The sequence below is a fragment of the Mytilus trossulus genome, chromosome 5 (genome assembly GCF_036588685.1).
Source record: "Mytilus trossulus isolate FHL-02 chromosome 5, PNRI_Mtr1.1.1.hap1, whole genome shotgun sequence".
NCBI classification, from domain to species: domain Eukaryota; kingdom Metazoa; phylum Mollusca; class Bivalvia; order Mytilida; family Mytilidae; genus Mytilus; species Mytilus trossulus.
The window spans coordinates 23,414,171-23,441,274 of NC_086377.1; the positions used below are offsets into that span (position 1 = coordinate 23,414,171).

A 27,104-nucleotide genomic window follows, 5' to 3' on the forward strand; every position below is an offset into this window, starting at 1 on the left:
TCGAATGCCGGATTGTCCCTTAATCCATTTATATAACCTTTAAAGGTCTAGCAACAGAAATTACTATTAATAATCAGCTTGACCATTCAAGTGATATGATAATATTATAACAGTTAAATTACAAAATACCAAACAGTCTCCTTCTTCACAGCGACGCCCTTTTTTAAATAGTTTGCGCGATATTAGAATTATTATCTTCATATTTATCGACTTCATAATTCGTGACTGATATACAAATATTTAAAAAAAAAATATTTATATTATCAATACATTAACATCTAATTTCCTACAGGAGTTTAAGGTTTGATAGATAAAGAGGACTTTGTGGCAAATAAATCAAGATTTCTATAGAAAATCCACAGCCTTTTATACAGAGATTTTTGTTATAAAATTTGAATAAAATTTCAAACATAAATTACTCACTTGATTTACTATGATGTGCTAGTGTTTATTTTTTACAAAAACTGCTAAGCAACCTTTAAATTTCAAAAAAAAAAATTGTGGCAAATAAATCAAGATTTTTATAGAAAATCCACAGCCTTTATCATTGTACTCTCATATTTGACAATTTAATGACTAGTATATTTAGGATTATTGCTAGGATTGATTTCCTTAAAACAAGTTTATAAATGTAGTTATTGGTTAAAACAAATAAAAATATGGCCAAAATCAAGTACACCTTTTAGGGTGCGCTCGACTTTAGTGACCCGCACGAGGTGTTTTGGAATTAAAAGGTTGCTTAGAACTTTTTGTAAAAAAAACCCACTAGCATATCATAGAAAATCAAGTGAGTTACTTATGTTTCAAATTTTATAACAAAAACCTCTGTATTAAAGGCTGTGGATTTTCTATCAAATGCAATGAAACAGTAAAAAATAATGCTTTGCATCAAGTTTCCCCTTGGAATATGTACCAAATGGCATATCTCTATCATTTATTATATCTGTAGTTTTGATACAATTGAGGCTTGAAAACTTTGTACAAAAATGGCTACAGAAGGGTACATAAACCTAAAATGGAATGGAACAGTAAAAAATAATGCTTTGCATCAAATTTCCCCTTGGAATATGTACACAATGGCCTATCTCTAATATTCATTATATCTGTAGTTTTGATACAATTGAAGTTTGAAAAGTTCGTACAAAAACCTTTAGTAAGCTGACAAAGTACCTCATTGACCATCCTGCATTAGAGGTCCCTGCAAATTCAAGAAAAATCAGTGTTTTAATTATTATCTTAGATTGCAAAGGTCTCCGACTGAAAAACTGCGCGACAATCAATATAGAAAAAAAATATTTTGTGGTGGTGTGTTAAATTTCGAACAACGGAAACGACGTTTAAGTGGTCGAAACAAAATCGAGCTACTAGGTAACATACATCTCTATATCTGGGCCAGCACTTGTGATTCTACTTTAAAATCCTAAGATGGAACAATACCCTTACACCAACAAGACACCTCATACGGTACTATTTACAACTACCGCCAAATAATTACACCAATACGACATCTTGAAATAACACACTGATCTTTTCTGCACATAAAATTATTAAAAGGTTTACATAAACATGATAAAATATTGAAAACAACACGTTATTAATTTCTTGCGTCCGAAGCGCTTTTTCTGGATTTACCTTCATCAGGAACGCTCAAAGCCAAACATTTGAAATCCGAAGATGTATAAGTACCGAAACCGTTGAAGAGCTGTATGTCAAAAATACATAAAATAAATAGCAAAATTCATCAAAAGCCAACTTTGCCTGAGGGAGTTGAAACCTTAGTTTCTTAATAATTTATAAACGGACAATTTTAGTAAAGTTTGTTTAATCATGTCAGTACCGAAATACTGACTACTGAGCTGATGATACCCTCGGGGACTGATAGTCCACCAGCAGAGGTATCGACCCAGTGGTGTAAAATATTGAAAACAACACGTTATTAATTTCTTGCGTCCGGATTTACCTTCATCTGGAACGCTCAAAGCCAAACATTTGAAATCCGAAGATGTATAAGTACCGAAACCGTTGAAGAGCTGTATGTCATAAATACATAAAATAAATAGCCAAATTCATCAAAAGCCAACTTTGCCCGAGGGAGTTGAAACCTTAGTTTCTTAATAATTTATAAATTTATAAACGGACAATTTTAGTAAAGTTTGTTTAATCATGTCAGTACCGAAATACTGACTACTGAGCTGATGATACCCTCGGGGACTGATAGTCCACCAGCAGAGGTATCGACCCAGTGGTGTAAAATATTGAAAACAACACGTTATTAATTTCTTGCGTCCGGATTTACCTTCATCAGGAACGCTCAAAGCCAAACATTTGAAATCCGAAGATGTATAAGTACCGAAACCGTTGAAGAGCTGTATGTCATAAATACATAAAATAAATAGCAAAATTCATCAAAAGCCAACTTTGCCCGAGGGAGTTGAAACCTTAGTTTCTTAATAATTTATAAATTTATAAACGGACAATTTTAGTAAAGTTTGTTTAATCATGTCAGTACCGAAATACTGACTACTGAGCTGATGATACCCTCGGGGACTAATAGTCCACCAGCAGAGGTATCGACCCACTGGTGTAAAATATTGAAAACAACACGTTATTAATTTCTTGCGTCCGAAGCGCTTTTCTGGATTTACCTTCATCAGGAACGCTCAAAGCCAAACATTTGAAATCCGAAGATGTATAAGTACCGAAACCGTTGAACACCTGTATGTCAAAAATACATCAAATAAATAGCCAAATTCATCAAAAGCCAACTTTGCCTGAGGGAGTTGAAACCTCAGTTTCTTAATAATTTATAAACGGACAATTTTAGTAAAGTTTGTTTAATCATGTTAAATTTGGTTAAACTTCATGAACAATATAAGCAAATTAGACTCTTTGTTCGATCCACAACCTGAAAATAGCAAGACACCCATACTTTTTGTATATCTAAAGGCAAATAAAATATTTTATTTTGGCAAAGTATAAACAAAATTTATCTGAGGAAATATATAACTATGATCTACCTTGAGGACCATTGTGGAAAGGATTTGACTGTTGTCAATTTTTCATCAAATGCTCTACAATCCAGGTCTTTATCTTTGTTTATAAACTAAAGTTAGTTTCAATAAATTGTCTTTTTTCCCATAGGTTTACAAAGCTGTAAGATTATCTCCTACTGAACTTTTTCATCAAATGCTATACAATCCATATCTTTGATTTATGAATAGTTATCAAAGGTACCAGGATTACATTTTAGTAAGACAGACGCGCGTACCTAAGACGCATCAGTGACGCTCATATCAAAATAATTATAAACTAAACAAATACAAAGTTAAAGAGCATCGAGGATCAATATAAAGCTAGTTTCAATAAATTCGGTCTTTTTTTTCCATATGTTTACAAAGCTGTAAGATTATCTCCTCGTGAATTCACTTTTAAAATGGCATTAAAAACTGCTGCAAAGAAGAAACTAAGCAGATAAGTTTGGTTTACCAGCAATAGGGAAACGTGTGGTAAATTTTTTTTTTTCGAAAGGTCGTAAAGAAGCAATGAGGGAAGTTCATGAAGGTGCTGAATAACATCAGGATAAAGAACTAACCCAAAGAACAGAATTTCCAAATTGAAACGACCAAAAACTCTATTCACGTATGCTGTTTTTGATATCGAAACAAGTAGCAGAGGAAAAAGTATTAACTAGCAGCTGGTCATGACTTTAATGTTTATGCTCAGCCATATTGTGATCAGGCATCCGGTGTGAGTGTTAAGATATGATAGAAAATCGAATACTATGTTCCATATAGAGGTATTCCAGTAACATGAAAACCTATATAAGAAGTTCTTTTGGACTCTTATTGAGTATTTCAAAGAGTCTCTCAACCCATAATTGAAGGACACAATGCCTGTAGTTTTGATATTCCCATTATTTGCACTAGAATTACTGAATTCAAATCCTTTACGTCTAATGTTTTTGATTTTGTTGACACTCTGAAAACTTCAAGAAACTGTAAAAGTCTGATGTTGGCAACTGTAAGCAGAAAAATAAGATTAATAAACTTCTTACAAACTGTACGTATCAATCGCATGATGCAAACAAATATGTTAGGGTGTGTGGATTCTCAAAAATTTGAAAGATCTACTGCTTAATCTTCGAAATTTTGCAGCAACATAAAGACTTTTGATTTTTCTACGCTATACACTTCTATTCCCCATGTTCAGTTGAAAGATCGACTTCACCAGAGCTTTTTCTATAAAAATAGGCATCGTAGAATACAAATTTCTTGTTTTGGGTTACAATAATTCGTATTTTGTGAAGGTTCACACGGAATCTTCCAAAAAATATATTGCTGAAATTACACATAAAGTGCTTCAACAAAGTCATGAGGAGGACAGATTAAAATTGACACTCCATAAATTTTAAGTACACCATCACGAATTAGTTGATCTTTGACCAAAGATTAGATTGCGGTTTGTCATTACGTCGTCTAATCTTTTATTTTCCGAACGTGACTTATTCCCGAGTGCGACTGTTTTGCTGAGTGTGAATTCGCATTACTATAAGACGTGTTACGGTACTTATCTATCCCAAATTTATGTATTTAGTTTGATGTTATATATGTAATTCTCATCGGATTTTGTGAAATTTGTTGACGTCTTTTCAATTATATTCATGTGTAAACGAAACGCGTTTTTGACGTATTGAATTTTAAACATGATGCCTTTTGTAATCTATTATTCATATATGTTTCTTTGTCTAAAACGTTCTCCTATTTATTTGTATTGTAGTCCTGTAATATTATGTTGTCATTTCAATGTTATATTTTCATTCTACGATTATTTTTCAACAAGATTGCACAAGGATAAATCAGGGCGTAAATATGAATTCTTCTGATAAGATATTATAATCGACGGAGATTACGGTCCAGGGTAAACAAAATCAGGGTTCAACACTCTCCTTCTCATTATAAAGCACCTGTACCAAAAGAGCAACCCGTCCCCAAGAAAGACATGGAAAAAAAAGGCGTATTGCGCCCAAACCTTAGCAAGCAGATCAATCAGCAGAGCCCAACAAACAGTCTCTACCTCAGAATGAAAAATACGGCAGTTCAGGCGGGACCGGGTTAATAATTTAAAAAAAACTGTCCCTTGTTAATGTGAGCTCACGAAATTGATTTTTCTCAACAAATAAAAGAGACAATTTGGAATTTTGAATATGTTGATTTTGGTATTCTACATATTAATAAAAACAAATTACCAATAATACAGCAAAAAGTAAAATCACTAAAATACTGAACTCAGAGGAAAATCAATTCGGAACATCCATAATCACATGGCAAAATCAAATATAACAAAACAAATAAAAAACGAATGGACAAGAACTGTCATATTCCTGACCTGGTACAGGCATTTTAAATTGTAGAAAATGGTTGATTAAACCTCTCACCAAATTCCGTTATATTTACATTGATGCGTTAACTAAACAAACACAATTAATAATATAGTCAAAATATGGGTACATCAGTCTTCATCGTATAATAATTTCAAAAGGAACAATTTAACAGAACACAAAACATCTACTATGTACGAACACATTCATTGATTTGAGTGTCTGACGTCAGAATTTTTTTATACGTCACATAAATTTGTCGTTCAATGTGCATACAAACAATTAAAAATTTTACATAGGCAATGTTAGGGACGACATCAAAAGTTCAATGAAGGATAAAAATCTTAATTCACATAGTTTTTTCACTGAACCCCACACCCCCCTTCTTATCTTAATTACCCCCAAGGGTGACTGGGGTATAGAAATATGGTCATTTGGTCTTCTCCCGACCGGCAGTAAAACGCTTGCCGAAGTGGGGCGTCCGTTTGGCTGTGCGGGATGTATCAAGTTCGCAGTCACGTCCGGTCAGAAGGGGGACGTTAAATCCGATGCCTCGTGTAAAGAGAGTGCCACGCTCTTTGCACGTTAAGAACCCTTGCAACAACTCTTTGAGGGGTCCGTAGGTGGCCTGTTGCAAGGCAAAATTTCTGTCCCTATCCACATACCCTCATTTTCTAGTGGCAGTCCAAATTTCCTTGACCATCATCCCAGATGGCCTCTTATGTATCAACCTACCTATTGTATTTATTGTGAACTTGTTCTCGTCCTGAACATGCATGAAATATTTGCCACTGGACGTTAAGCAACCAACAATCAATCAATCAATCTTATCTTAATTTGGGAAAAATTGATTGACCAATAGGGATATATGTAAAATCGATTTTAGATTAACAAAACTTGCAGCAATGTTGACCCCCACACCCCCAAACTATTTGATTTAAGTTTTTAACTTTGTATTTGTTTGGTTTATTCCTCTTTTGATATGAGCGTCACTGATGAGTCTTATGTAGACGAAACGCGCGTCTGGCGTACTAAATTATAATCCTGGTACCTTTGATAACAATTTACACCACTGGGTCGATGTGTTAGCCAAAATTTGTTCCTGTGAAAAAAGTTCCAGTGGACCTAATTTCACAGGTAATTTGTTCTGGGAGAACTTTTTACACAGACAATTTCTATATAATTTGTTCCATCTATATGAAATAAGTTCCACACTTTACCTGGTGAAATAAGTTCTGGGATTGGTGAAATTCATTCCTTACCTAGTGAAATAAGTTCCATGTTTGTGAGATTTGTTCCTTACCTGGTGAAATAAGTTCTGGATTTGTGAGATTTGTTCCTCACCTGGTGAAATAAGTTCCTTGTCTATGAAATATGTTCCACTGGTTAAACAAGTTATCTTATATGCTGAGCACTTGTCATTAGTCAGTTTAATGTCATTATAAAAAAACATGTATTTAGTATATTATATTGATAATGTTATAAATAAAAAGTGTAAACATCCAATTTGAATCATGTGGAGTTCAGCAAAAGTTAAATAACATACTCAATTAATAATACTAAAAATGAGAATTATGAACCAGGAAAAAGTAGAATAAAAAATAATAATAAAAGTCATTCCCCAAAAAAAGGTATCATAGTTAAAGATGAACATTTGTACTTTTAAAAAAAGGACTGATCAATTTTAAAAGACAAAGAAACAAAAGACACACTCTTTAAAAACTGCAATGACCATAGCTAAGTACATGTATGATAATAACACCCATGACAGATCAACAGGAAACAAGGAGGTCTCCATCCTACAGTCATGCATTTAATTGCAAATGTACACCATGCAAGCACAGTACTTATTTTCTGTGAAATAGGTACGAGCAGAACATCTTCATTGATTTCTATAAAATAGCTTTGTTCAAAACTAATATCAGAGGAACTTATTTCACCTTTTCTTTTAAATTTTAGTATTGAAACAAAACTCATGGTGCTGTAATTTTTGTTCCGGAACTTATTTCACACTTGTTTAAAAAATTAGTTCTGGAACAAATTTTATAGTGCTGGAACATATTTTCTGTGACATAAGTTCCGGTGGAACATATTTCATATGAAATTTGTTCCGGCGGAACAAATGTCACGTCGGAACAAATATTTTGTTACAGATGCCTCTGCTGGTGGACGTTTCGTCCCCGAGGGTATCACTAGCCCAGTAGTCAGCACTTCGGTGTTGACATGCATATCAATTATGTGGTCAGTTTTATAAATTTCCTGTTTACAAAACTTTGAATTTTTCGAAAAACTAAGGATTTTCTTATCCCAGGAATAGATTACCTTAGCCGTATTTGGCACAACTTTTTGGAATTTTTGATCCTCAATGCTCTTCAATTGTGTATTTGTTTGGTTTATTCCTCTTTTGATATGAGCGTCACTGAAGAGTCTATGTAGACGAAACGCGCGTCTGGCGTACTAAATTATAATCCTGGTACCTTTCATAACAATTTTTGTCCTACATCGATCTTTTGATGTCGTCCCTTAGCATACAGGGTTAAAAAATCAATTTACAGAAGAAACAAAGTGATATTTAAAAATAAAATGCTTGTCATTTCTATCAAACCTTCAGTGACCAATTGTAATCAAGATTTTTAAAGTACAGCTGCATGTAAGAATCATGCAGTTATGCTACGAGTGATTTATGGATATAACAAAATATGTCATTTATCAATTAAAAATTAAAAATATACGTTGATATCAAGATGTCTACCATTTTATAGGGTCCTATGCATTGCTAGAAAAAATACAGACATTTGGTTTTATTTGTCTGAGTGTAGTGCATTGTATTAAAATTAAGGCAAAAGCTGATTTTTTTTACCAGGTGGAAAAGTAAAAACCCTAGCTTCCTTGGATGTATAATTGGTACTATTTAAAGTTGATATATAAAATTAAAATAATAGCAAAAGAAATTTTGTGGAAAATTATATGAAGGTGACAAATTGCAATCAAAGTCAATGAACATTTCTGAAATGAAACAATGGTAGTTATCTCTCTTTGCCTAGATGGCGCTTTTTTGTCAAAAAAATCAAGAATGCTTATATTAATTGACTTTAAAAAATAACACCAAAAAACAACTAATAATTAAATTTTAAAATGACATACGAGTTTATACAAGTGTGGGTTCTGCCATAACTTCAAATACAACACAGCCTTTATGTTGGAAAGGCACATGCTGCACCAGTATAGTGGATTTGGATTTCAATGCCAAGAATGCCACAAAGTTTTTATGAGAAGAGATTATCAACACCGTGGATGTAAGAACGGTGAAGCAGGGGATAAGAAGTTAAAACTAGTTGACCGACCAAATCATTCATTTGGAGAGAAAGAAGAAAATAAATACAAACAATTCAAAAGAGAGATGAAACAAATGATTGTGGAAGTTAAGGAGAGGAAAGTAATTCATAATGGAAAATCTTGATTTTAATTAATTTAACAAATCAAAACCTGAGTACAAAAGAAGAAATACAATTAAAAATTATACAATTCCAAAGAAAACCAGACAGGAGGAGACAAACAAAGAGAACATTTCTTTGCCTAATATTAGAAATATTATTTCACCTATAAGTAGTCTTATATCAAATGAAAATCAAGAGAGGAGAATAATTTTGGCCCCAAAACAATTAACTGTGCCACCAGATCCAGCATCATATCCACATGTTTTAATTCCACCTCCATCACCACCACCAAAGTCAGTCTCCACATCAATTTTTTAGCTCACCTGGCCCGAAGGGCCAAGTGAGCTTTTCCCATCACTTTGCGTCCGGCGTCCGGCGTCGTCCGTCGTCCGTCGTCTGTCGTCCGTCGTCCGTCGTCGTTGTTAACTTTTACAAAAATCTTCTCCTCTGAAACTACTGGGCCAAATTAAACCAAACTTGGCCACTATCATTATTGGGGTATCTAGTTTAAAAAATGTGTCCGGTGACCCGGCCAACTAACCAAGATGGCCGCCATGGCTAAAAATAGAACATAGGGGTAAAATGCAGTTTTTGGCTTATAACTCAAAAACAAAAGCATTTAGAGGAAATCTGACATGGGGTAAAAATGGTTATCAGGGCAAGATCTATCTGCCCTGAAATTTTCAGATGAATCGGTCAACCCGTTGTTGGGTTGCTGCCCCTGAATTGGTAATTTTGTGGAAATTTTGCAGTTTTTGGTTATTATCTTGAATATTATTATAGATAGAGATAAACTGTAAACAGCAATAATGTTCAGCAAAGTAAGATCTACAAATAAGTCAACATGACCAAAATGGTCAGTTGACCCGTTTAGGAGTTATTGCCCTTTATAGTCAATTTTTAACCATTTTTCGTAAATTAAAGTAATCTTTTACAAAAATCTTCTCCTCTGAAACTACTTGGCCAAATTAATCCAAACTTGGCCACAATCATCATTGGGGTATCTAGTTTAAAAAATGTGTGGCGTGACCCAGTCAACCAACCAAGATGGCAGCCACGGCTAAAAATAGAACATAGGGGTAAACTGCAGTTTTTGGCTTATAACTCAAAAACCAAAGCATTTAGAGGAAATCTGACATGGGGTAAAAATGTTTATCAGGTCAAAATCTATCTGCCCTGAAATTTTCAGATGAATCGGTCAACCCGTTGTTGGGTTGCTGCCCCTGAATTGGTAATTTTGTGGAAATTTTGCAGTTTTTGGTTATTATCTTGAATATTATTATAGATAAAGATAAACTGTAAACAGCAATAATGTTTAGTAAAGTAGGATTTACAAATAAGTCAACATGACCGAAATGGTCAGTTGACCCGTTTAGGAGTTATTGCCCTTTATAGTCAATTTTTAACCATTTTTCGTAAATCTTAGTTATCTTTTACAAAAATCTTCTCCTCTGAAACTACTGGGCCAAATTGAACCAAACTTGGCCACAATCATCATTGGGGTATCTAGTTTAATAAATGTGTGGCGTGACCCTGTCAACCAACCAAGATGGCCGCCACGGCAAAAAATAGAACATAGGGGTAAAATGCAGTTTTTGGCTTATAACTCAAAAACCAAAGCATTTAGAGGAAATCTGACAAGGGTAAAAATGTTTATCAGGTCAAGATCTATCTGCCCTGAAATTTTCAGATGAATCGGTCAACCCGTTGTTGGGTTGCTGCCCCTGAATTGGTAATTTTGTGGAAATTTTGCAGTTTTTGGTTATTATCTTGAATATTATTATAGATAGAGATAAACTGTAAACAGCAATAATGTTTAGTAAAGTAGGATTTACAAATAAGTCAACATGACCGAAATGGTCAGTTGACCCGTTTAGGAGTTATTGCCCTTTATAGTCAATTTTTAACCATTTTTCGTAAATCTTAGTTATCTTTTACAAAAATCTTCTCCTCTGAAACTACTGGGCCAAATTAATCCAGACTTGGCAATCATCATCTTTGGGGTATCTTGTTTTAAAAATGTGTCCGGTGACCCGACTTTCAAATCAAGATGGCCGCCACAGCTAAAAATAGAACATAGGGGTAAAATGCAGTTGTTGGCTTATAACTCAAAAACCAAAGCATTTAGAGCAAATCCAACACGGAGTAAAATTATTACTCAGATCAAGATCTATCTGCCCTATAATTTTCAGATGAATCTGACAACCCGTTGTTGGGTTGCTGCCCCTGAATCGGTAATTTTAAGGAAATTTTGCTGTTTTTGGTTATTATCTTAAATTTTATTATAGATAGAGATAAACTGTAAACAGCAATTATGTTCAGCAAAGTAAGATTTACAAATAAGTCAACATGACCGAAATTGTCAATTGACCCCCTAAGGAGTTATTGTCCTTTATAGTCAATTTTTAACAATTTTCATAAAATTTGTAAATTTTTATTAACATTTTCCACTGAAACTACTGGGCCAAGTTCATTATAGATAGAGATAAATGTAAGCAGCGAGACTAGTAAAGTAAGATTTACAAACACATCACCATCACCAAAACACAATTTTGTCATGAATCCATCTGCTTCCTTTGTTTAATATTCACATAGACCAAGGTGAGCGACACAGGCTCTTTGGAGCCTCTAGTTAATGAAACTACCATCACCAATGAAAATGTGATTATAAACGATAATTTCAGTGAGGAAACTGCTGACAACCACCTCAATAGCTGTGTTATCAGCATTTGCCCCAGGCATGATGAATATAATTTGCGTTTTACTGAGACGGAAGAGTATATTATTACAGACATCCCAAATGAAATGCTACAACCTAGTTATAGCCCAATCCCAACCCATATTTTACATTTAAGAGGACTGAACGAAGCCCAGAAGAAAAGAATAACTTTAAATAATGGTGGAACCAAATTTGAATCTTGTGCCCAAACCCTCCAAAATGACCCGTCATCGTTATTATCCAGAATGTTGGCACCAGATTCACCATTTCAACCTTATATTCAAGAACCACTTCCGTCATATTTTTAAGATAGAGATCCACGACATTTTGTCCCCATTTTGAATTATTTGAGGTCCAACTGCTCCTCTGATCTTTCAACTTTCCCTCGGAACATTATTAATTTAAGAGAGCTGCAGGAAGAAGCATATTTTTATAAATTAGAACTTTTGTGTACGTTACTGGAAAACAGATGCTTGGAAATTCTTCAGGGAACAGTAGATAGAGATATTTTATAGTTGTGCTTGTATTTAAACTGAATACAAATGATTGAATATTGGGGGGGGGGGGGGGGGTGAACTTTACCTATTTTGACTGTATATGGATGTGATATGAACATTTTTAATTATGGTTTATGTGCCCTTCTGTAGCCATTATTGTACGAATTTTTCAAACCTCAATTGTATCAAAACTACAGATATAATGAATAATAGAGATAGGCCATTTAGTACATATTCCAAGGGGAACCTTGATGCAAAACATTATTGTTTACTGTTTCATTGAATTTGATAGAAAAAGAGGACTTTGTGGCAAATAAATAAAGATTTTTATAGAAAATCCACAGCCTTTAATACAGTGATTTTTGTTATAAAATTTGAAACATAGATTACTCACTTGATTTTCTATGATGTGCTAGTGTTTATTTTTTACCAAAAGTTCGAAGCAACCTGTAAATTCCAAAACACCTCGTGCTGAGTCACCACCCTAAAAGGTGTACTTGATTTTGGTCATGTTTATATTTGTTTTAACCAATAACTACATTTATATACTTGTTTTAAGGAAATCAATGCTAGCACTGCATGCAGTTATCCTATATATATCCGTCATCCAATTGCAAAATATTAGAGTACAAGGATAGAGGCTGTGATTTTTTTTTATAAAACTCTTGATTTATTTGCCACAAAGTCCTCTTTTTCTATTAAATGCAATGGAACAGAAGAAAATAAAGCTATGCATCAAGTTTCCCCTTGGAATATTTAAAAAAAAATGGCCATCTCCATTATTCATTATATCTGTAGTTTTTATACAATTGAAGGTTGAAAAATGGCTACAGAAGGGTACATAAATAAACATTAAAACTATTGGATGGAGGATTAATTTTACTTATTTAATATTATATGGATGTGATATGAACATTTTCAATGAACACTATTGGATTGAGGATGAACTTTACTTATTTGACTGTATATGGATGTGATATGAACATTTTCAATGAATACTATTGGATGGAGGATGAACCTTACTTATTTAACATTATATGGATATGATATTAACATTTTCAATGAATACTATTGGATAGAGGATGAACTTAACATGTACTTATTTAATATTATATAGATGTGATATGAACCTTTTCAATGAACACTATTTGATGGAGGATGAACTTTACTTATTTGACCGTATATAGACGTGAGATGAACATTTTCGATGAACTATATTGGATTGATGATGATTTTTTTCTTTAATAACATGTATTTAACCGCGTTGAAGTAGATGGGAGACCAGCATTGTAGATTGGAAAATCTTAACACAGCTGACATTCAACATATGTGCTATGAACACCTATTTTTGTGAATGAACATTGTTATTAATGATTGTGAAAGACTAATTGTGATATTTCATATTGTTATTTATTAATGTGAAAGACTAATTGTGATATTTCATAATGTTATTTATTAATGTGAAAGACTAATTGTGATATTTCATAATGTTATTTATTAATGTGAAAGACTAATTGTGATATTTCATAATGTTATTTATTAATGTGAAAGACTAATTGTGATATTTCATATTGTTATTTATTAATGTGAAAGACTAATTGTGATATTTCATAATGTTGTTTATTAATGTGAAAGACTAATTGTGATATTTCATATTGTTATTTATTAATGTGAAAGACTAATTGTGATATTTCATATTGTTATTAATGTTAACAAGTGAAACTGTGAGCTACTGCTCACTGATGATACCCCCGCCGCAAGTGGATAATATTAATAGTGTAAAAATATGCAAGTGTTCGGTAAACAGGAAGTTGTCAAGTGATCAATCTGAAAACGCTTCACACGGTATAGCTGACTTCGATAAAGCCTGAAACCAAATTTCAGAAATCCTTGTATTGTAGTTCCTGAGAAAAATGTAACGAAAATTTTCAACCTATATCATGTGTAAAATCTTACAAGTGTTCGGTTAACAGGAAGTTTGTCAAGTGATCAATCTGAAAACACATCACACGGTGTCAAACATAACACATCAGAGAGTACCGTCAGTGATACCGTTAATGTTATTACAGCATCACACAACCAAAATTGTGTTAACTCAAATATTGTTGGGGAATGGAAAGAGCCCACACTTCTAAAACATTTTAAAGAAAAGAGGACAAAAGCTGGTGTCAAGCAAGAAAAGTCTTTAAAAGCAAAGCAACCAATCACTCATATATTAAAGAAGCAACCTTTCACTAAATATCCCAGTCACATTAACAATGAATCATCAAATGACTTATTGCAGAAATTATCAAAGTGCAGAACTTTCAAACATTTGAAAAACTAGCGTCTAAGCTGCAATTGACATTGCCAAAACTGCCAGAGCACCCACCATGACAGACTTTTTTTTTTATTTCTTTGAAGAAAACTATTTGTTCTGCTAGCATGGACCTGAAACCAGATGATATTGATTTCGAACATAATGCATGTACCTATTTCCAGTTATTTGAAAAGCAGACGGAAATTGTCTTTATCGGTGTGGAAGACTGTTGAACTGCGGAGATGAAAACAGTCACAGAGATATACGTGGACGCATATTAGTAGAGCTGTCTACACATAAAAACTACTACCTAGCTCCCAAGTAGCCGTCAAGTCAACAAAATGTTTGCTGCTGCATCTCTGTTACATCATGCAAGGAAATGATTGATTGATGGTTGCTTAACGTCCAGTGGCAAATATTTCATGCATATTCAGGACGAGAACAAGTTCACAATAATACAATAGGTAGGTTGTTACAATAAAGGCCATCTGGGATGATGGTCGGAGAAATGTGGACTGCCACTGGAAAAAGAGGATTTATTGGATAGGGACCGAAATTTTGCCTTGCAACAGGCCACCTACGGACCCCTCAAAAGAGTTGTTGCAAGGGTTCTTAACGTGCAAAGAGCGTGACACTCTCTTCACACGAGGCATCGGATTTAACGTCCCCCTTCTGACCGGACGTGACTGCGAACTTGATACATCCCGCACAGCCAAACGGACGCCCCACTTCGGCAAGCGTTTTACTGCCGGTCGGGAGAAGACCAAGTGACCATATCTCTATACCCCAGTCACCCTTGGGGATGCAAGGAAATGAATAACTGCCACTAATATCATGCTTTATGAACAAGTTATCTTTTTGCATACTGAAATGGAAAGGCCTTGATCCCTAGGTTTAATTTTCAGTGATCTTTTAATTTTTTCAGCAGTTTAAAATTTCCAAAAAAGATAGTTTGGGATGTAACAATAATTTCATGACAGTAAATTCTGACCCATATACATAGTAATTCCAATTATAAACAGAAAACGTATAACAAAGAGTTCACATTTTTGGGAATGTGACATTTTTGTTGATACTCTTAAGCTTTCCATTAGACTTTATAATTGTGGAATACACCTATCAAAATTGTTTTTCAGATCAATTACTACATGTAAAAAAAACCACAAAAAACACCAAACTTATACAAACACATATGCCAAAAACAAACCAATGGCAACTAAAGGTTTTCTATTCCATCAAAACATTGAATATCATACCTTTTTACATGAAATATAACATTTGTGTAGCATTAGAAGATGGCTTATTTTACTTTATTTTAAATATAATATATTTTTTGGGGAAATCTTTATAGATTGATTGATTGATTGTTGGTTGCTTAACGTCCAGTGGCAAATAGTTCATGCATATTCAGGACGAGAACAAGTTCACAATAAATACAATAGGTAGGTCGATACGATAGAGGCCATCTGGGATGATGGTCGGAGAATTTTGGACTGTCACTGGAAAATGTGGGTATATTGGATAGGGACAGAAATTTTGCCTTGCAACAGGCCACCTACGGACCCCTCCAAAGAGTTGTTGCAAGGGTTCTTAACGTGCAAAGAGCGTGGCACTCTCTTTACACGAGGCATCGGATTTAACGTCCCCTTCTGACCGGACGTGACTGCGAACTTGATACATCCCGCACAGCCAAACGGACGCCCCACTTCGGCAAGCGTTTTACTGCCGGTCGGGAGAAGACCAAGTGACCATATTTCTATACCCCAGTCACCCTTTGGGAGGGGGGGGAATCTTTATAGCCAAAAGTCAGTAATATTAGGCGGCGAACAGGAAATTTTGAAAATATTTCACACAAAAATGTTTTTCTCTCAAAAATAAGAAATTGTATAGGTCTTTATCTTAAAAACACAAATTTGTATTTTTTCCTTTTGGGTTTTACCATTTTTTAACCCTCTGAAAATGTTAAAAATAGGAAAATTTAGAGAAATCAACAAACTACATTATCTCCCCTTTTTGTATTGCTTTTTCTATCAAACAGGCTTCCACTGAATTATCCTACCATCATTCAAATTTAAACTAACATCCTACCATCATTCAAATTTAAACTAACATCCTACCATCATTTAAATTTAAACTAACTAAAACATTTATTGAAAAATGTTTTTACTTTATGTCATTATTGTTACAAACCATTCAAAAGGCCCCAAAATGGCAGTTTTTGGTGTTTGATTGTCATGAAATTTCGGAAATTGACACTTTTTTACTGTTTTGGTTGCTATAGTTACCATGGTACTGATTTTCAATTTTTAAAAACTAAATTTGCTTCATGTTGGGACAGGACAACTTCAGGTAAAATGTTATCCAATTCTGATGACCCCAGTGAATCACCCCCTGCATGATTCTTACATGGAGCTGTACTTTAAAACTTTTTGACCAGTTTGTTGATTTTGGTTTATATTGTTGATTACTAGTAAATACCATGACAAATAGTCTGCCAAATTTTAACTGTTCTTTGTTGATATTATTCTTGCGAAGGAATGAAACAACACAAATCTGCAGGAATATGACAGTTGTCATACATTCGTTCTATGTGTTTGTGCTTTTGATTTTGCCATTTGATCAGGGACTTTTTGCTTTGAATTTTTTTCGGAGTTCAGTTTAATTTTGTATTTTACTTTTCATTGCGCACATTGCATATGCCTTAAACTGTTTTGCAACAATTTATACATGTTCCTTCACAAAAATACACCGTGGACAATGGACTTAATATGTATTGATTGATTGTTGGTTGCTTAACGTCCAGTGGCAAATGTTTCATGCATATTCAGGACGAGAACAAGTTCACAATAAATTACATTGGTAGGTCTGGTCATAATAGAGGCCATTCAGGATGATGGTCGGGGAAATTTGAACTGCCACAGGAAAATGAGGGTATATTGGATAGAGACCGAATTTTTGCCTTGCAACAGGCCACCTACGGACCCCTCAAAGAGTTGTTGCAAGGGTTCTTAACCTGCAAAGAGCGTGGCACTCTCTTTACACGAGGCATCGGATTTAACGTCCCCTTTCTGACCGGACGTGACTGCGAACTTGATACATCCCGCACAGCCAAACGGACGCCCCACTTCGACAAGCGTTGTACTGCCGGTCGAGAGAAGACCAAGTGACCTTATTTCTATGCCCCAGTCACCCTTGGGGGAGACTTAATATGTATACTATATTTCTACTTAAGTTGCATCAGAGGTCTCCAATGGCATGTAAGATGTTCTTCAAGTAAAGATTGAATGTGAAGTTTGTATATAACTCATTCTGCGATACTGTACATATTTTACTATTTGAGTATTTTTATTGATTTTCTAATAAAATATTAATCAGTTCATAATTTGTTATATTTTCATTTAACATATATTCAAGAAATATTGTGGAAAAAATTGTAGGTATTGATCAAGTTTGAAATTCTCTGTGTGGATTAACAAAACAATATTCAAGTTTTTTGTAATTTATATGTGACATTTTTAGGATAGGCTGAATCAACAGTAATTTATACATCTACACTAGAAGTGTAAAACTTAGAAATATCATATTGTAAATTGTGGTTATACTATAAAAACAATTTATATCAGTTTTTGAGGTGAAACCATTCTCAACTTTTAAATAGATAGCAGATATCTCATGTTGGCATTTACGTTCGTAACATGCAGTGAACTGCATATTCATTGATGTTGTCACTTCGTTCCTGTGTGCTATTAGCCTTTTACAACAACATGTGAACATTAAATTGTTAGTTTTTCACATAATTAAATAAAAATCAAACTGACCCCCAACAAGCTGAGTCTTTGCTTTAAAGACCAATCCTTCTATTCAGATCTACCAATAATATCTTATTTATATTTTATTTTTATTTTAGGCTAGGTAAAAGCTTTAAAATAAGCAAATAAAAAAATGGGGTCACCGACCTCGTTTTCGATTTAAAACGCCATCTTTTTCACACAATTTGGAAATTAGGACTTCTAGTCAATAGCAGTGTAATATTTTTTTTAAAGTCCGTATCCAATAAAAACTTGTCGGTTTTGTTAACCTAATTGTTAATACAAACTATTTTACTAATATCACCATTTTCTGAGTGGAAAATAATAACGATAAGTTGCTATAATAGTTTTCCCGCCTTTTTTTTATTGTGAAATACCTATAAAAAATCAAGTTTTAAAAAAATTGACCAATAATATCTCCACGAGTCTTTGATAGAATATGCGTTGTTTATATCTTAACAAAATAAGGAAATAAAAAGATGGGGTCACCGTAATGGAAAAAGAGATATTTCTAAAAAGGGGTAAACAAATTGAATTGGCGGGAACACATTGCGCCAATTCTAAAAACAACGTCGAAAGACGTTCGGCCGGTTTAGGCTATATTCTTGCAAATTAGGGACAACCCAGTTCTTGTCAATTGCTGTTTTGTCGTTTGAATGTTTTAATCTACGATAAATTCACATTAATCTACACATGATAGTACTTAGTTTTCAGTCGGTATCAAAGACACGTAATATAAATGCGGTGGTTGGAAAACAATGCGTTGTACAAATGTACAGACGAATGCTTCTATGAACATTTCATTTCAGGTTATTCATAGTGATTATGTGTTGAACAGAAATTCTTTTTAAAATAGTGAAGACATTTTTATATAATATCATTGTTCAATCAAAGTATATCTGAAAGACAAGACAGAATTTTGCTTCCGGTATCATGAATTTTAATTTCGTGTAAGAATGTTGTTCTTTTTTATTTTGATGATAATTGCTTAAGATCATAAGAAATCTAAGACTCTGTATCCACTAACAATAAAGACCGATCATTTCTGAGATCGACGATCTTTAGTATTGCAAAAATAAGAAAGATCGATCTTCAATCGGACGTAAACATTCCATCTCTAGATGTAGTTTTAAAAGACCGATTTTTTTTATGAACCAATTGTTCTTCAAGTGAAAACGCTTTAGATACTTCGCGATCGACTTTTCAATCAATCAATCGATATAACATTCCAAGTGTTTTATGAAGATGTGAAAATAAATCTGCGCATGGTCAGTTTAAAAATGTTCTTAAAAAAAACTGATTTCAGTGTTTATTCTCAAATGATTTGACAGAACGTGCCATGGAGATAACACAAACCAAATAAATATATTCGACGTTTTTGCGTCATTCTTCTCAAAATATATTAATTAAAAAAGAAGATGTGGTATGATTGCAAATAACACAACTCTCCACAAATGACCAATTGACACAGGAAATAATTAACTATGGGTCACAGTACGGCCTACAACAATGAGCAAATCCCATACTGCATACACAACTATAAAAGGTCCCGAAAGGACAAATGTAACACAATTCAAACTAGAAAATAACAAAAAACAAATTAAATGAAAAACAAATATGTAACTTTTTTTTTAAAACAACAACCTCTTAATTACAGACTCCTGAGTTGAGACAGGATCCGTTCCAGCGCTCGACTGATACCGTTACTTATTCGTTCCTTGTTTGCTTATACGTTGAAATACATTGCATCTATTACGAAACAAATCTTTTCCGTTGTTTTCTTGTCTCTGGTGTTAGCTATGGGTTCATAAAAGTGAAGCATACCTATTAGCGCGTATTATCCAGTTTAAGCGCTAGACCGATGACCTGCTACTTATTCGCTTACAATGTGTTTGTTATAGGTCGCACTTTTTTAGACATTTTTTTTTATTTTTTTTTTATTCTTGCCTCTGATGCTATATATTGGTTATAAGAGGTAAAATAACCCTATACTAAGGCGTAAATACTCGTTTCAGTGCTCGACTGATGCCCTGTTACTTATTCGTTCCATATTCGCTTACTATACGTGTGTTATTCGGTGCACCTTTTAAAAAAAATCTTTTCAATTGTATTCATTATTTTATTTTTTTCCTGTAAATTACTTATCTTCAAACGAAATGACCGTTATAAGTATTTTTTCTGCCAATTCTTTGTTTTTAATTACTTATAACATGTTAATAAAAAAATAGAATTAATAAATGCAGAAGCATATAATTATCTAATGAACCAAATATTTCCTTATTCAATTTTCTACGATTTTTTGTTATCGAAATGGTTAGACCGATTATTTAGATCTGCAATAAAATTGAGAATAGAAATGAGGAATGTATAAAAGAGACAACAACCCGACTATAGAAAAAACAACAGCAGAAGGTCACCAACAGGTCTTCAATGTAACGAGAAATTCCCGCTCCCGGAGTCGTCCTTCAGAATGTATACTAAATGTAAACGCACAAGTTCTTTTAAGATCGAAAATGCGAGATGCTTTTCAGAGATCGATTTAATTTCAATTCTGTGCAAGTGTTAACGGGGTCTAATTAACATCATTTCTGTTTTGATCATTCATCCTTCGGCACCTAAGAATATCGAAATATTCCGTAATGTTGCTAGAAATTCAGTCTAAGTATAATCATACAGCTGTCATACCGTGAGTTTGAATTAAACCTAGTCCGACCTCTTGTCTCAATTTTTTTTTTTTAATTGATTTTTTTCCATATGCATTCCGACAACTTTTTAACACAGACACGATTATTTTGTTTTATCGCTATTTTGTGCATTTTTCCTTTGATCTTTTTTTGTGATAATTTTCATATCATGCTTCTCGCTTGAGATGGAAAAATTATCACTAGAAACTAAGGAGGCCACGTGGCGTTGCTAACGAAATTGACATTGAAATTGACAAAGTCGTCATAGGTAAAATAGCGATAAACAGATTATCATTGGTCATCTCAACTCGATTGCTTTTCTCACTTTCGCTGTTCCAGCTCAAGCGAGAAAATCAATCTCGTTGAGATAATCAACGATAATCTATAATTATCGCTATTTTGCGCATTTTTCTTTTGATCTTTTTTTGTGATAATTTTCATATCATGCTTCTCGCCTGAGATGGAAAAATTATCGCTAGAAACTAAGCAGGCACGTGCATTGCTAACGAAATTGACATTGAAATTGACAACGTTGTCATAGGTAAAATAGCGATAAACAGATTATCATTGGTCATCTCAACTCGATTGCTCTTCTCACTTTCGCTGTACCAGCTCAAGCGAGAAAATCAATCTCGTTGAGATGATCAACGATAATCTATAATTATACAAAACTTACGCAGCTTATACATAAATATCAAATTTGGTAAATCGGAACAAACTCGGAATAGTCATAAAAAAATATACAATGTTAGAAGGCATCGCTTATATGTTAAAATCTCTAGATGTACTTTGTTTTACATGTATGCAACGTACGGTTACTGTTTTGCTGGTGTTTATGTGTTGATGTAAAAATGTAAGTGCCGTACACATTCAAAATATGTCAGTGCAATTTGCCATATCCATATATAGGTACGTAAAGTATGGATATAATTAAGAACCTACGAAAGTCGATACATGTAGAATATTCATGAAAAAAAGTATTACATTATAATTTGATCGGCTCATCTTGTTGTCGAGTATCCAGATTCTGTTTCGATTCTTTACAGTCATTTTTGTGTTTTTTGTTGTTGTTAGATTGCTGTATAGTTGACTCTCTTTTCATTTTTCATATTTTATCCAATTCTGGAACATGTCATATATATAAAAACAATTTTCATTTTCTTCTCGGCAAATTCACCTATCAAAGCGATTGTTACTCTCTCCATCGGCTCAAAGAGGAATAACTCTTATAAACGTTTCCAGTTCGCGGAAACCCCGACGTCATAAATCGCTGACGGCATAGTACTGTTGCGCTTGTATATGCGCATAAACAATAGAGGGATTTGTCTTTAATTTCACTATTAATAATTCCGGGTTAATATTTGTGTCCTAATGTTACGAAAGTAATCTATCCACACCAGAGCTATTTATGATACGAAATGCTTACAAAACGAGCTGCGTGGGAAATCCCTTTTCACCTGTGTATATTTAGAACAGGGAGGCAAAGGCAGAACCCAATCAAGAATTTAGATGAAATGAAACCACATGTATCAGAAGAGAAAAAAACAGACCTAATGATAAAGGAAATTTGAAAACAAAACTTCCAAAAAAAAGAGCAGATAAAAATTAATTAACATGTTTAGTTTTAGTGGATTGGGAAACAAGTTTTGCAACTTATATTAATCCCTTTCCACTTTGCGGGTGCAAGTGCTGCCTTGTAGCGGTATTAGCCTACTCTTTTTCGAAATCTACATGGGTGTTTTTAACGTGCAAGAGATATGGCTCTCTCTTAACACGGGTCAGCCATGTATCGTCCCCTTCCGACGGACTATCATCGTTTCCTCAAGACCATACTCGCAAATGGTGTCGAGGGAGAGCCGAAAATTAAGTTCCTGAAATTTTCATCCAGACGGGAATCGAATCAGGAACCTTTGTGTTAGTAGTTCGGTGCACTAACCACTACACCACGGCTCATTATCATCCATAATTAACATAATTACTGCTGTAGAAGACCATGCAAATTTACAGAACACAGTTGTATTAGACTCAGAAGATTATGTTTTTGGGACTTACACATTTGAAAATAGAAAGCAATATTTTGCTGCTTTACTTCAGGATTGATCAACAGCTGAGACCTTTGAGGAATTAAAAGTAATTACTGATCATTACACTGTCGAAATGCACACTATTGAGGAACCCTGTCCTTTACCAAATATTAGCTTAACTGGCCTACCTGTATTTATTGATGCTGATGCATTGCAGATGATTCCCAATGACATTCCAGAAGGCAACTTTAAGCCAGTTGTTGTTAAGGGGGATTGGAATTGTCTCCCAAGGTCAGCAGCAGTTTTGGCTTATGGAAATGAAATAGCTTATCAAGAATTCAGAGTTAGAATAATTCTTGAATTGGTCACCAATGAAGATTTATATATATCTCGATGATGATTATTTATCCTCCGAGTTGGAGTTGAATATTAAGACAAGGCAAATGTCGAAACAGTTTGCAATGTATTCATCCCAATATATTCCAGGAGATGTTTTAACACCAGCTGCAGTGAGAAGAGAAGAGGTCTTAGACATTACAAAAATAAACTCATTTATGGGTATTTGGCAACTATTTGCCATAGTGTCTGTGTTAAATTCCAGAGTTATTTCTGTGTATCCTCAACTTGTATATAGTTAGATCGTGTCTTGTGGAAGACCACATTATCTTTATCGTATCTCCATTGTTGATGTTTCGAGGCATTATCAGCCTGTTCAGATCTTTTCTGACAACTGCACTGCCAACTTGAGGATACACAGTTGTTTTTGGCAAGGGAATGGATGTTACTGGACACAGGTTCTTGACTATTGTTTGCATTTATGGTTACATATTTAAAAAAAAATACCATTCACATCAAAATTTAATTAGGATGCCTTATGTATACAACCTTACAAATATTTATGGAAAGTCGTAGACATAGTTAAGCTTGAAACAAGTCTCATTTCTTTCAGTAATTCAGTGTGCAAATATTATGAAAATATAACTTCTTAAAGACCAGGAATTATCGGCTTTACTTGTTTGATATCACTTTATTGTCAGTTTTAAGTTATATTAGTTTTGCTTATTTGTTCCGTATGCCTGATTTCTTTTGTCAAATGGTAAAAATATGTAATATCGAAATTTCAAAAGTTTGAAGGACTTTTTCAATGGAAACATATATATTACAATTTCATTACATATTCTAGTTTAAGATACTTGATTCTATTGCTCTCAATATCTGTTTTATATTATATATACATTTTATAATATTTTATCAGTGATATTGACATTTATCAATTTATCATGTATTTTCATGTAGATATCTTTCTTAATATAAATCTTTCTCTACAGGCTAGTAACGACCTTGTTTTACAGTTGAGTGATTTTAAATCATAATCACCTGTACAAATCCACTCATGCGTGCATATATAAACCCGTGTACACCTGTATTCTGTCTCATTTTAAAGTAACCCGAAAAAGGATGAGAGAGAAAAACTAATTTAATTGTATATAATACGGGTGGGCCATAGATCAAGGCCTTCGGCTTCCTTACAGAATGTCCATCATCAATCATATACTATGGATGATGGACCATTCTATTACAGAAGCCTACAGCTTCTTGGTTAAAGATGAATCTTTAAAGATCACAGGAAATATTTTTAATTTTTGTTTTTATTTATTAGATATAAACTTCTTATTTGTTTTATTCGAAAAAAATAAGAATTATTGTCAAAATCCGTATTTATATCAATAAAACACCCTCCGAAAGTTCTGTCAGTATCGGTTATGTTCATAACTTACTTCCCTTGAATTGAATCTGTTGTCTACGTCATACGTGCCATAGCCTTGTTTACAGCTGATCACCATGCGTAGTATACAACTGATATAAAAAAAAATGTTAAGTATGTCTTGTTCCGGAGCAAGTGATGTTGACGAGTTACCAGAATTAGGAATTAAAGGTTCGTCTGTGCGTCCGTATCATTATGAACCAACAGTTCTCCCGGAAAGAGTTATTTCCGAGTCGGAAAGTGACCCTGATAGTGACACTGACAGTGACATCAAGTTGGATGCATCGGACGACGATATGCCATTGTCGGGATTAGAAACAGAAGTAGATGACATTAGCTTATGGTAAATCAGCCTTTCCTTTTATTCAGTTCTGAAAATAATTAAAAAAAATGCATACTGCAATGTTAAAACGGAGTCGGGGGAAAAAAAAGGGGGGTATTGTTGTTGTTTTCTCTTCGTAAACAAATGCGGCTAAAAGTCATTTTAACTTATGCTATAGTATGTCTGTCAATATGCTAAATCAAAATACTTACTTACTTTCTTTTGGATTTTTTTTTTACAAGAACGCAAATAAGGCTTACAGACCAGCATGTATTAGTACATATATAGATCTGTAAAGTGATGTACATGTAGGCGGAAATAATATGAAAAAGAAGATGTGGTATGATTGCCAATGAGACAACTATCCACAAAAGACCAAAATGACACAAAAATTAATTATTATAGGTCACCGTACGGCCTTTTAAAATAACATTCATGTACCTTGTCCCATGGGTGTTCATACTATTAAGAATGCAACATAACTTTACAATTTCCATTGTAAAAGCATGCACATGACATTCAAAAATATATAATCTTGCTCACACACGCAGTAGTTAATTATAAGCAGGCGAGATGGCTCATAATTTTCCCAAAACAAGAATGTTTACTAAAAACATGTGCAAATACTTGTCAAAGAAGTTGGTACTCGTCTCATCAGGTATAACTCTATATTCATTGCAACTCTTTTTCTGATAGAAGGCCACTCTGCATGTGTAATGAGTATAGTCATGATAGTTGTATCAATAATTGGCATTTAAATCTTTCATGCATGTTTTTTAACAATATTTTATTCTGAAAAGAAGCGTTGTGTACGGTGTTTAGCTGAGCACATAAAAACCTTCTGTACAGTGCATAGTTAAGTTGATGTACACCGGAAACAATAACAAAATTTTAATGCTGGTTTATATTATTACCCAAAAAGTTTCAAGGAATGAGTAATCACAGATAGGCAGTATTATTGGTTTAAATTTTGCCCTGTAATAGCTTTCTTTCAGGTAAAACACATAAATGTCTCGACAATTGTATCAAAATTGAAAGTTGGTGTTGACATTCACAAATATTTGCGCATTTATTTTACAAGGTAATTGTTCTTATTAGAATATAAAAGTCGTCTTATAAATAGGAAAAAATCGATGAGAAAATTATTTTGGAGTAGGAATTTCAGATGTTATGTATGTACACTGAATGTTCATAAAAACAAAACAAAGATTTTCATTACTGTGTCAGTTCAAAATCGATCATCCCTGCTTGTATGGTTAGTACCTATATCAACTGTACTATTATAAACGGTGGTCATGATCATAGTGAAAACACTAGTGAATGGATTACAAAAAGGAGCTAGTGTCGTCATCAGTGGCGGATCCAGAAATTTTCATAAGGTTGGACCTGCTTCAGTCATGTTTTGAACAGTGATTCCTTTAATAAGCAACCAATTTTTTTCATAGAAAAGAGAGGACCCAGCAGCTCTTATTTTTTTCATTCTTTATTTCTTTTCTATATATGGACCCATTATAATTTATAAGGATTATATTATATCAATAAATTTCTTTTTGTATTGTTAACATACTTCCTTTTGGTTAATGTTTTCTTCTCGTTGGTAATATTTTTCTCCCTGTAGCTAATAAGTCATTGAGACCACTTTGACACCAGGCTCTTTTTTTATTTTTTACCCTGAGTCCCTGACAAATACTTAATCAGGTTCTTGCACTCTTATTTTGCCTTTGTTTACCTTTTTCCAGAACAGCCATTAACATAACTGTTGTATTTGGTTCTTATAAGTGTTCCTGTAGCAGATGTTCAGCAATGCCAACAAGGAGAGAGTGCAAATGTTGCCGGAATACTAATGTTGTGGACAGTAAAGTAGAGGAAGCTGACTTGAAATGTATTACAGAGCATAAAGGATTTCAAGTAAACTGTCTGAACCAGTATGTTTTAGAGACAACATATTATGAATATGTTCAGGATAATGGACCGTTAGAGGACAATGCCATGATTCATGAGTAAGATATTTTCAAATACAACTAAAAGTCACAAAAAGATGAATAAGTACATATATTAAAAACAATACTTAGATGCTGATCCTCTTAATTATGATGAATTAAAATCATTGCAATTCATAATTCATTTAGCCTTTGTCTCTGCATGACTCTGATAGATGGAAATATAATTCA

General features: G+C 33.7%; 1 protein-coding gene across 1 annotated transcript; it reads left to right on the top strand.

Moving 5' to 3' along the window:
* Nucleotides 1-24,727: 24,727 nt before the first annotated feature.
* On the top strand, nucleotides 24,728-26,937 carry LOC134717763 (uncharacterized). Its single transcript, XM_063580256.1, has 2 exons — nucleotides 24,728-24,954; nucleotides 26,724-26,937. Exons 1-2 carry the CDS (start codon nucleotides 24,728-24,730, stop codon nucleotides 26,935-26,937), a joined length of 441 nt encoding a protein of 146 aa, XP_063436326.1.
* Nucleotides 26,938-27,104: the final 167 nt, after the last annotated feature.